Raw genomic sequence first — 12,764 nt, forward strand, 5'->3', positions numbered from 1 at the left:
CTTGTATCCAGTTCTGTCTTTGTTTTAAGGGTTTATTGCGATGACTAAAATGCTCACATCCCAAATCTGACTTGGAGTCCCAGGATTAAAAATAAAAATGATGAAAATATATTTTTTTTTATCATGTAGTATTTTATATCTTAACTCGTGGATCCTGACTGATGTGTCTCATGAAGCCAAACTGAGTCTCCTGGGTCAAACAGGAAGTGACCAAAATGTTTCCTAAACCCTCGACACAGATCAAACTGCAGGCACACACACACACACACACTCCCTCCTCTCAGTTATCTGTGTCTCCTCTGATGTCGCTCTGAAACACACACACACACACAAACACACACACACACACACACACACACAGAGGGAGGAAGATAACTCTGTGATTCCACTGCTGAATTTTTAACGCTGTTGTGGAACTTTTCTTTCCAGGCCGCTTACTGTGGCACTGGGGTACTGTTACACTGACTCAGACAGAGAGAAAGGCTTCAGTTGAGTTCTGTTGTTTAGACACAAGGCTGGATAGACACAGGACTGTTCATGGGCTGCACGGTAAGTTAATCTATCTATTTATCTATTTTTATGCCTGTGTTATTATGTCTTCATCCCTTACAAAACAAAATCAACATCAATTATTACATCCACGTGATATAGGTAGAAGTGGTTTTCTAACATTGTACATGTGAAGTGTCATTTAGAAATGTGCACATGCTGTACAGATTTCACATGGTTTTTGTAATGATGTTCTGGTTGATTATACATAAAAGCACTTACTGTAGTTTATAACTTTTGTCAACTAGCTAACCTGAATTCCCATATTTACCTCTGACAGTCGACCTCCTGAGTGTCTGGTGTTTCGTAGCTCTGTTGTGGATAAATTAATAATATTTAAGATATATAGGTACTATAAATGATTTATGTGAAGTTTGGACTTTAAGATGTTTCTGTTCACTTCAAATAAGTTACAGCAACCACTTGCAGCAACAAACTGCACCCAGAAGCTTGTTTTTCTGTCTTGCCTTCACCATCCCTGACTGTCGTACTTGGCACCTTTAAACACATTAATTATTTATTGTAGGAGGTTTATTTGTGTGTCTGTGCTCTCTTATGCATGATACAGGTCCTTATGGTTTCCAATCATACTCAATGTAATCAGTTATTTTTACTCTTTTTGAGTAGGAAAATTATATTTACATTTTCAGAAACGAATATTAAGAATGTAAAAAGTGAAAGGAAATAGTGAACTAGCATATCTCTCTCTACCTTTGTTTAATCTACAGTAAGTACGATTAACAAAACAATACTGAGTGTGCTTAGTGTCGTAATGCATTGTAAGGGATATAGTCTGTCACAGGAAACGTGCTCCCAATGTAAATATTACAGGAGGGGTGAAACTCTGGCTGTTCTATCATCAGTTTATCCAGCTCTTTCTAACGGTTTCCAGCTCTTAGGAAGGAGGGAATTTAACCTGCTCAGAAGTTCTGACTTAACTCTACAGTATAGAACACTGCCAGTTTCACACCAAACATGCAGGTGCAACGACATAGTTTATGCTAGTATAGTGCAAAGAATGAAGACCACCATAGAATTATACACATCAGAAAATCATATGTAACAATCATAGTACATTTCTACTCCTGGTATTTTCATCTTTTATGATATTTTCTGCCAGGCTCAAGTTCCTGTAGGATCAGAGAGTAGTAAACGAAAAGATCTCAAAAAGAATCCTATTGAAAGCATATTGAGAAGGTCAGTTTATCAAGGGTCAAATTTGGACCATTACACCAGGCAGAAACTCAGCCACATTTCACTGGAAATGATTTGATTTATTCTTATTTATTTAACCTCTATTTAATCGGTTAGTCTCTTGAGGTTAAATATCTCATTTATAAGAGAGACTTAGTCAAAATGTCAGCGCACAATGTCATATCGTATACTTGAATGTTTGCTGTGAAAACCCTGTGAGCCACAGTTTTCACAGTAATTGTCCAATAAAGTTTCCAGTCAGTTGCACCTTTTACTACACATGCCTGATATTGCTGTTTCTGACATACAGTTCCCGGGAGTACACTTCTACATCACTGCTTGTTATAGATTATTGACCACTGTTTCATGTATATAGAACTAAGAAAACTCAGAAAACAGCACAGGGCTTAATCTTTTCAGAAAAAGGCTGAAATTAGATTGGGGAAAGGAGGCATGATTCTATGTGTAAAGAAATTTGAAATGTGTTTGATGCTTTATATCAATTAAAAAAACAAGTACAAAAAAAGAGATGTTGGTCATTATGAATGTCAATCAAAAAAACCTTGCAAGAATCTTAAAGACCACATCAAACTAGACTTAATTACTAAACCTGAATCCTTTTCATCTCATCCCTCAGGCCCATTTGGTGCTGATGCAGTTCCTGTAGCAACATGATCCTCAACACGCAGAGAAAGAAGGAGCCACTTCGGCGACGAGCCAGCACACCAATTCCTCCAGCAAACTTCTACCAGAACCCGTCCCGGACTAGGGATCCTCAGGAGGACTCTGGGCTTCCAGGCAGAACCCAGCCTGACCTGGAGGAACCCCGGCCCCAGCGTAGCCACCCTCTTCTGGGCCAGTCTGCGTCCTACCACCCTGGAGACAAGTCCCTCCACTACCGCGCCCAGTGGAGTTCAGACTCGGACTCTGACTCGCATGGTGACTCGGAGGACTGTGTTTACAGAGTGGTGTTGTTGGGCGACCATGGTGTCGGAAAGACAAGCCTTGCAGGAATCTTTGCCGGTTTCACAGAGAAAGACGAACAGCCTGGAGGTGGGGTCTTAGGTTTGTTTGTCTGATTATTTTGTTCTAGTTTATATAGTTAATGCTTCCACTTTGAAAAATGAGCTTACCTCTTACAAAAAAACACATTATTCCTCGCAAATAAACTTTTGCTTTTTTAAAGCTATAGTGCGTAACTTTTTCATATAAATTAATGTCAGTTACATTCGAGCTAGTCTGGCTTACCAGATATTGACAACCAGTATAGCGCTCCCGCTAGATAACAGCGTCAAACTCCTCCCCTTCCTCTTCCCCGCTGTAGCCTACCGTTTATGCTCCGCTCAGAACGGGAGACAACGGAAAGTTCACGCCTGTGTTTGATATGGTATGATAGTATCCAGCTCATAATGTTGCTGCACACACAAAGCGCGTCATTAACAGTGTTGGTCGGCATTTTTTATAATAGGTCCATGGTCGGCACCAAATTAAAGGACACCCAAGATGATTGTGATTGGTTTAAAGAAAATCAAAACAGGCCAGCCCAGTTTGTTTTTGTACCTACTAAACATAGAACATACAATGTGTATCTTTTTGAAAAAGAATATTTCCCTAAATGCCAAATTTTTCCTTTAAGACACGAAAGTAAACAACTACACTGATTTTCAAAACTAAGATCAGTTTACTAGTCAAGGTCAGTGTTTCTCAGTCTGGGACTTTTGCTGCACAGATATCGACGTTTCTTTTTCTAAGTCAGACAATTTTATGGAAGCGACTGAATCACCAGAGGGTCCATTCAAGGTTTTCTACCATGTGTTGTTGTTGTAGCTTTGATGCCCTAAAACAGTCCTCACTCATTGACTTTGTCCTGACACTATAACCTTGACTGACCCGACATCATTGATCTGCTCTTTTGTCACGTGTTGATTGGCCCGAGGCCATGATTGACAACCTGTATTGATCTAGAAAATATGCAGTGAGCAAGTCCGGTGTTATTTTTGAGGGTGACAGAGCTCCGTATGTGTTTAAACTTTTACATGTTTTGATTTTTGTTGTTGTTGCCTCCATTTATTACCATATTGTCATTGTTATTTACCAGGTTGCTGCATGTCTCTTTATGATAACAGATGTAACTTTTAGTTGAAAGATTGAAATTTGTAAAATAATAATAATGATAATAATAATAATAATAATAATAATAATAATAATAATAATAATAATAATAATAATAATAATAATAATAATAATAATAATAATAATAATTATAATAATTATAATAATAATTATTATTATTATTATTATTATTATTATTATTATTATTATTATTTAAAAAAATATTGTAATGGTTCCAATACTTTGGTATGACCAAATGCCTTGAAAAGTATCTAACATTGCCCTCAGTATGTGTTGAGTGCTAATTAAAAAGTGTCAACGTTTAACATGCAAAACTGTGTGAATTACATTTAAATACACCAGTGTTAGCATGCTGGCCTTAGGATTTAGCTCAAGCCAAGTAGCCAACTATGCTGTTTGTGTTTATTGTTTGTTACAGAGGAAACATACGAGCGGACACTGACAGTAGATGGAGAGGAAACTACACTTATCGTAATGGATACCTGTGAGAAAGAAAAACTGGTGTGTGTGTTCAAATCCACATGATGTTATTATAATCAGATTAGATCTCAGGAAAGTTAAGCTTGTAATGGTGATATCCCAACAAACAAGACATTTTAATTGGATGTACTTTATACAAAGGCTCATTTTACAGAATTCTCTCTCGAAAACCTGTATTTCTGAAAGTATGAAAGTTGTATTACAATTAGCCTGAGTTATGAAGACACGTTCTTTGCATAAAAGTTCCATTTGAGTGTCAGGTGCATTTGCTTAAACAGACAGTTGCATTAATTCAACCGAACAACCAATCATTGCATAGCACAAATAAGAAATAAGACTGATGTGTTTTGGAGAAAATAGAACAAGAACATATATGACAAGTGATTATTTGTTATTGTTGAGGTTTAAAGGGCAAGCGCAGTCAACTCAGCAAAACACTTTATTTTAAATATTTGACGGTTCCCTTCTGTCGATACATTTTTGATTTTATAGGACCATGATCTCTGGGAGCCAGAAAACACAAAAAACTTTTCTGAATAAAAGTCTTATTTTATTCAGTTCAGTTGAGTGTAAAGACTCATAGTGAGTGAGTGACTAGTTCATCATTTATTTATTAATATATTTTTTTAAGAAGATTGTTTGTATCTCAATGCTTTGGACGTTACATGTTTTTCAGACTGTTGAGTTCAGTCTACGTAAATTTAATTGTCTTAATCTGAGGCCAAGGTAGTTAGTTGGACCAAGAAAACACTGAATGTACTTTGTCTCCCAGCGAATCTGATAAAAGCAAGCAAACTCAAAAGTTTAGCAGATTGGTATTTCCAAATGATCTCACATAATCAGGATATCATTTTATAACTTTGTTTTCATCTCTGTGTCCATGTCTCTCCAGGAAGGCGAGCGTGGCAACTCCCAGGACGACTGTCTGAAGGTAGGAAATGCTTACGTCATAGTCTACTCTGTCACCGATCGCTCCAGCTTCGACTCGGCTTCTGAGCTCCGTATCACGCTGCGACGTGCCCGCCAGGCCGAAAACCTTCCAATCATCCTCGTGGGCAACAAGAGTGACCTGGTCCGGTCCAGAGAAGTCTCTATGGAAGGTGGGATTCAAAGATCACAAGGGATACATAGACTACATATTACGGAAGAGTATTAGGGCCAGGTTGAGAAAAAAAATATGAGAGTATTTCTTTTTTTTACATATTTGAAATTCCCAGATCAATGACACAAACAATGCGTCTTTGCTTCAACCTCATCTTTACTGAAATGAGACATCCGCAAAGCTCGACTAATAACTGAACTGCACTGCATTAGAATGAAGGTACTGAATATGTTTCTCTTCGGTGTTGCCCTTTGTAGACGGTCTCTGCACACCCGTTTGCACAGCCCACATAGAGAGCAATGTTAGTCGAGCTTAGAGGACATCTCGTTTCTGTAAAAATTAAGTGCCTTATGAGGATAGCAAAGATGTATTGGCTCGATGGTGTTTTGTTCCCCCAACGGCGCCTTAATGGCAGTTGTGCCCCCAAGGCAGCGCTGCCTGGAAGGCACTTTTGGGGGCACAACTGCCTTAAAGGCGACAAAACACCAAACACTGATGTATTGTGTGTGTTTAATATATGTTATGCACACAAGTTTTTGATTTTGGTTCATCTCACCCAGTCAACATCTTTTCAACTTTGCCGCAATCCGTAACTTTTGAGTTTATTCTTTTTATTTCGCCTTTTTTCTTGAAGTGCGGAATGAAAAAAAACACTTTGTTCTCTCACCACTGGCCCTTCTACTCTTCTGTAACATATTGATAGCCAGTAAAGATACATTTTATTCTCTTTCTATGTTTGTCTTTTTTTTTTTTTCCAGAGGGCCGAGCGTGTGCGGTGGTGTTTGACTGTAAATTCATCGAGACGTCAGCGTCTCTGCAGCACAACGTGTCGGAGCTGTTCGAGGGTGTGATCCGTCAGATCCGACTCCGTCAGGACGGTGGCGAGGCCGTCCAGCGCCGTCGCTCCATCTACAAACGCAAAGAGAGCCTTACCCAGAAGGCTCGGCGCTTCCTGGATCGACTGGTAGCACGCAACAACCAGCGCATGGCGGCTAAAGCGCGGTCGAAAAGCTGCCACGATCTGGCTGTCCTCTGAGGACAAGTCTCCACCAGGACCCTCATGTTGGACGGTCTTTGACTTGTTGAAGTTTTCTCAGGTTGTGCCTTGGTACGATCAGCGAGTTGACGACCAAAATGTTCAGCCATGTCAGCAGACTATACGTACAATGCTCTGATCACTATGATCAACTCATTCTCCTGATTGACCCTTTGGTCTCAAGGTTTTTGTGACTTTTCCTCAAGATGAGAAAATGTAAAAATAACAGACTTGACTCTAAAGGATCATCACTGCAGGGTCAAAGGTTGAACATGTTTGTGTGTGTGAGTGTGTGTGTGGGTGTGTGTGTGTGGGCGGGGGGGGGGGGTGGTGTAGGTGGGTGGGCGTATGGGCAGGTGACATTACAAGACATCCTGTAGGTTCCACTGTGCCCACCAAGCTGTTCTCCTGGTTTCTACTGTTTTCAGTTCGACACTGAGCTGAATGAAGTCTTAAATGAACATTCTGTTCGAAAGTCGTGTTTTACACATGTCCAACACAGATGACCACCACTATGATATAAATATGGATTTCATTCCAATTCATTTCATTCTGTTTCTATTTTGTTTTGTTTTATACTGTATATTATTTGATAACTGTCTATATTCAACAATGACTGACAGCTCAGCAAACCCTATAGCTTATGGCGCTTTTCCACCGCAAATGTAGCTCGACTCGACTCAACTCGACTCGACTCAACTTGGTTTGGTAGCAGCACGGGTCGTTTTCCACCGCAAATAGTACCTGCTGAACGTGGGCGGGGTCGTTGTAAGGGGCTGAAAGCCTACTCCGGAGCAAAGTAGCAGAGCAGAAATTGCGAGCAGTTGTTGCACTATTAACTGAACCAACCGCCAAAAACACGGATGAAAAATGTTTAAGAAATACCCCCCTTGTATCTGTTTGCTAAAAGAAGTAGAAGAATATTGCTACGGGCCATTAAAAGGGATGGTTGTTGTCCCGATGTGTGTGACTCTGCCACACAGTCAGCTGTAGGGATGCGTCACGTACATCCCTACCCTATGCACGTAAACACGGGCATGATAAAGTTGACTGTTTAGTGCTTGTTTCAGGATACGTGTTTTCAAATGCAAACCGTGTCTCAGCCTGAATATTTTATTGAGGTAATCAGTTCAGTCCGAGGCTTGTAATGTAATCGCTCGCTATCATGTCTGTCCCAGCTGGCTACTATTAGCCTAGCTGCTAGCTGCCCTACGTCTCCTCTCGTATGATAAGTAACTTCCCCAACAACCAACACTGGGTGAGCTTAGCGAATATATGGAAAATAAATTCAGATCTGTGATGCAAATCAAATGAAAGAGAGCCAGAGAAGGCTGCACGCGGCGTAAATACACTCAAAAGTCCCGGAGAGTTGGGGAGAATAAACAACAGAATGAAGCCGGTAGTCTCTGGCCACTGATTGGCCAGACAATAGTCTCTGGCCAATCAGTGGCCGGCCGTCTGCCGACGTCACCTTTTAGCATCGGCTCAGCTCGCTTGGAACCTAGAGCGAGGCGATACCAAAAAAGCAGCCGCTACGTGGTACCAGGTACCATGAAATTGCGGTGGAAAAGCCAAAAATGCGAGTTGAGTCGAGTCGAGTCGAGCTGATACCATGCGGTGGAAAAGCGCCATTAGCAACCATAACTAGGCACAGCAGGTAGGTCTTTGGGTTTTTACTAGTATCAACAGGACTTAAGTAAAAAAAAAGATGCTCAGTAAAAAGAGTTGGGAGGCTTCTGTTTTTTTTTAAGCAGGTTACTAAAACAAACACAATTACGCAAGATCTTTGAGCCCAATATCCCATATCAAATAATGCTCCCTGTACAAAATCACTTTAAAAAGGGCAATTACATTTTTTTTTTTTAAGATTGTGATCACCATTTCTAAAACGCTCTCAAAGTGTCTAAAGGTATCCTTTGTTTATCAAATTACTAAGAATTTCGATTGTAGGCTTGGGCTTTATCTTCAAATGTTGAACTTGTGTGCAATGTGAGTATAGTTAGTTTGTAAATTAGTTAGTTATTTAGTTAGTTAGTTATTTAGTTATTTTGTGAGTTAGTTAGTTAGTTAGTTAGTTAGTTAGTTAGTTAGTTTACTTGCGTTCTTATCATTTTATTTAATGTCAAATTACAAATATCTCGTGTTTTTTTTTTGGTTTTTTTTTGTCTTAGTTGTAATTTTCTTTTCTGCAGGAGCCGTCAGGATCAAACCTCTGTCCTCCACTTCACATAAACACACTCTCTGGTCACCACATTTATCCCCAGGGCCTCCTGGATGTTTACTGTTGCCATGGTGACCTCTGGTCGTTAGCCACAGCTAAAGAAGAGGCGGTTTACCGAGTGGTTATCATGACGACAGGGTTGACAGAAAACAGACAGAGTGTTTGGTTGATGGATGGGATTTTACTTGGACTCGCCTGCCCTGAGTTTAGCCTCTCAGGCTGCAGTTAAACTATGTCCGTTGGGAACTGTTGGTCTTAGTTTTGGCACAAACATGATAATATGTACTAATTAGCGGTAAATACAATGTAATGAGGCTGATGGCAATGTTAGTCTTGCAGGTAAAGTATTGAGAAATTTGACGTGATGATGGCACGAGATGGAAATAAATGACATCCATCCTGCGGGGAACGTGAATCTATGGATTGTATTTAACTAACAAATTGCAACCTATACAAAATCATGATTTCAAACATCCTGTTGGTGGCGCTATAGGAGAATTGTAATCATTGAAGCTGAGTGGCTGGGAAATAACATCAAACTTGTTCAAATCCAGCAGCATTATCTGGAAACCACATCTGGCAGACTGGATGTCCCAATTTTTACTGATCAAATATCCTATCTGCTTATTGATTGGGCATTTGGTCGCACACACACACACACACACACACACACACACACACACAGGCACACACACAAACTCTGTTGTTGTACTGGGACAGATGGAGGAGGAGGAGTGTTTAACATTGATTTGATGAGGGTAATGGAAAAAATGCATGACTCTGCTCAACCCGGATGAAACACACACACACACACACACACACATGTGTAAACATCCTCTAAGAGTCTAAGTGGAGGAGGACCCGAGGCTCAAAGCTGTGGGTTCAGCTCCCTCATGAATCTGTTTTGAATAGAAACAGAAAATTCTCCTCAGAGTTTCTTCTCTGAGGTGAAAAATGGCACATTCTTTAACACTAATTCAAAAACTTATGATATTATTAAATCAGCCTCTTGCTCTTCTTCTGTTGTTTTATTTCCAGCAGTAGGCCTAAAGATGTGTTTTAACAGTTACCCAATAGAGAGCTAGTGACGACACAGTAATTAACCCCGCTAATATTAACATACAAAATGCCTTTTACCTTTTCTGTCTGTCTGTTGCTACTCGGTGTGATTGACACGGTCCAGCCTCAGTCTTGACTTAAAATACTTCTTAATCATTTTCTCTTGAGCCCTATGGGACATCACTATACTGAATAAGTAAAAACATTAATTCAGTAAAGTGCAGCATTACTCACTAGAATTTGACAATCCTTAAAACGTTCCTATCAATATGAATGGACATTTATGTTGACTCTTTCTGTTTTGCAAACACTCACACAGGCTGCGATCTTGAGGATATATTCACAGATTTTGATAAAAAGTGATGTTGACAACAAGGGTTGTCCAAAATCGCTGATTCCACCTTTAACATATGTTTTAGCTGTAACTGAGCTGTAAAGAAGTGACAGAAACAGTTTGTTGCGTATCTGTGTCTAAACACACCCCTTATGACCTGAACATTATTCTCGAGGACATTTCAAACATGTCAGCTGCTTTGAGGTGCGTTTGATTTACAGAGACAGAGCACACAATACAGACAATCAAACACCCCCCTATGTGTTTTAAACTGCATAGTTTCCTCTCTGTGTCTTCGGTTCGGTGTAAAAACATCAGTACTGTAACTCTGCTTCTAAGCTCACACACTGTGACAGTGCCAAGAGTTGCAGGAATGTAAACTGAAGACTGAAGCCAGAAGGAAGAGCGTGTGAGAGACTCTGGCTCCTCCTGCTGGCTGGACACTGTCTACTAACTGTCTTTATTTGAGAATTATTCAAACAAGAATAAAACATACCAGGACATTTCATAAATCTAAATGGCAATGCCCAATGACAGGGCAAGTTCCCATAATTGAAATGTTTCCTTAAAACTACAATTAAGTAGGCTAAAATGCTGAAGTTGTTATATATATATACTAATACTGTATATATACTGTATATATAATTACTAATACAAATGATATAGTTATAAATATAATTTTGAGACAAAAGACAGAAAATCATGTTAATTACTTCTGAAGTGGCTCTTAAAAAAGTAATGATAAAAGATTAGTGACAATGCCCCCACATTTTTAGATACCCATACTGGAGGTAGAACAAAAGACTATAATGTTTTTCTCCATCTCTAAAGTCTCCCATGTATGAAATGGATTCTTGTATAAAAAACATTTTACTGCAAAAAATGGTTTTATCAATAGATATTGTTAGACATCCATAACTAAAAAAAAAACGTTATCTTACCTGTCCGTATGGCAGTTGGCAGTTGGGGCATAATAGTTTATTTATGTCTAACAATATCTAGTAATAAAACTATTTTTGCAGTAAAATATTTTTATACAAGAATACATTTCATACATGGGAGACCTTATAGATGAAGAAAAACATTCTTGTGTTTTGTTCTACCACCGGCAGGGGCATCTAAAAAAATAAAGCCCTTTTTGACTGTTTGTCACTAGGCTATAAATGGATCCCATAGTTTTGACACTGAAGAGGTTGACAAATTATATTCAGCATAATTATTAGCCTTCTTAGAGACCAGGAACTGGAAACTGAGTAGTGGTGTGGGCAGAACAACATATCTCAGGAATCACAACAAAACAAGTTATTATTATACTCATATCAGATAAGAAGGTATCAGCTTGTATCTAGTAGCTTGTAGCTAGTATCGCATATAATGTCAACCACACACAACAAGACCAAGACATTACAATCAGTAGCTGTAATAAATATGCTGTAGGTGGGTGGATGCCTTCAGGGCCGGCTGTAAAAATCTAACCCCCAGACCTGACATGACATGCCTTAATCTTACCTTTCCTCGCACATACTTCTTCACCTTACACACACTACTTTTTACCACTTCAACACATGAAAAGTTCACACATACACTTATACAGTATACACACATATGCTTTTGTCTTGCAACCTTTTAATGTGAAAATTAAAAAAGGTATTGTATCTTCAAGAAAAAAAGTTGTGTATGTGCAAGCATTTAATCCAGGGCCTAAACGGCACCTCATATTACCATCTACAGCAGTTTAATGTAAATCCCGAAAAAATCTGATACAATGGGAAGACACTGTCAGGGAACATTTTACTGCAAAATGCGGACCTTGATCTTGATACTTTAAGTACATTTTGCTGCAAATACTTGAATATTTTTCCAAAAGTAAGGTTTTGAATGCAGAATTTTAGTGAAGTATTTTCTAAGTATGTGGTGTTAGTATTTTTACTTAATTGGCCTGATCTTTAGGTCCTAAATAATTGTAAAATCAAAAAAGCAAATGTTGGGTCTGATGGATCTTTTAGCCAATGTATTAATAATACAAGCACCAAGTAATAGGCAATTAAAAGAAAAACAAGCTGAATCTTCAGCAACACATAAACAACAAATAAGCGACTCAAATACTATTGTTCATGTTCAGAAGGAATAAGTAGAAGTAAAAAAAAATCTGGTCTTACTTCCCCCTCTTTTTTGAAAACATTAATCATAGAAAATAAAACTTAATTGAACATACTCAGTCAGCTAATACAAATCCACCCTTTTGGACAATACAATAACAAAATAATGGGTAAAGATTCATCAAAACTGTCAAACAGTCCACAAACAAGAAAAAAAACAAAGACAAAATCACTGGTCCAGCTCATAACCATTCATTATTCTGTTTCTCAAGAGTTTTTTATTTATTTATTTTGGATAAAAAAAAAATATCTTAAATGTTTAGCTCATTGTTACACACTTTTCCCCCAGATATCCCAGGGGGAACTGTGGGATAAGCATGGAGCTACGTTATCCAGTTTTGTTCTCATGCTTCAGTGGAGAGGAGCATCAGGTACAGAATTAAACAATTTCGACCCTGGATGGGAAATGATGCTCCTCTCTGCCTCTTGGTCCACCCAGGCTCAAGCTGTTTTAAACACCCTACCCTGTGTGAACAAGGAACCACCAACATGGCTGC

The 12,764-nt window shown here is 38.9% G+C and overlaps 1 protein-coding gene across 1 annotated transcript; it reads left to right on the forward strand.

Annotated features, from left to right (window-relative positions):
• Positions 1 to 481: 481 nt before the first annotated feature.
• On the forward strand, positions 482 to 6,494 carry rem1 (RAS (RAD and GEM)-like GTP-binding 1; the record flags this gene model as incomplete). The annotated part of the gene is made up of 5 exons (XM_080026927.1): positions 482 to 549; positions 2,381 to 2,796; positions 4,295 to 4,377; positions 5,249 to 5,456; positions 6,217 to 6,494. Exons 2-5 carry the CDS (start codon positions 2,415 to 2,417, stop codon positions 6,492 to 6,494), a joined length of 951 nt encoding a protein of 316 aa, XP_079883053.1. The 5' UTR covers positions 482 to 549; positions 2,381 to 2,414.
• Positions 6,495 to 12,764: the final 6,270 nt, after the last annotated feature.

The sequence above is a fragment of the Ammodytes marinus genome (genome assembly GCF_949987685.1).
Source record: "Ammodytes marinus genome assembly, chromosome: 4".
NCBI classification, from domain to species: Eukaryota; Metazoa; Chordata; class Actinopteri; order Uranoscopiformes; family Ammodytidae; genus Ammodytes; species Ammodytes marinus.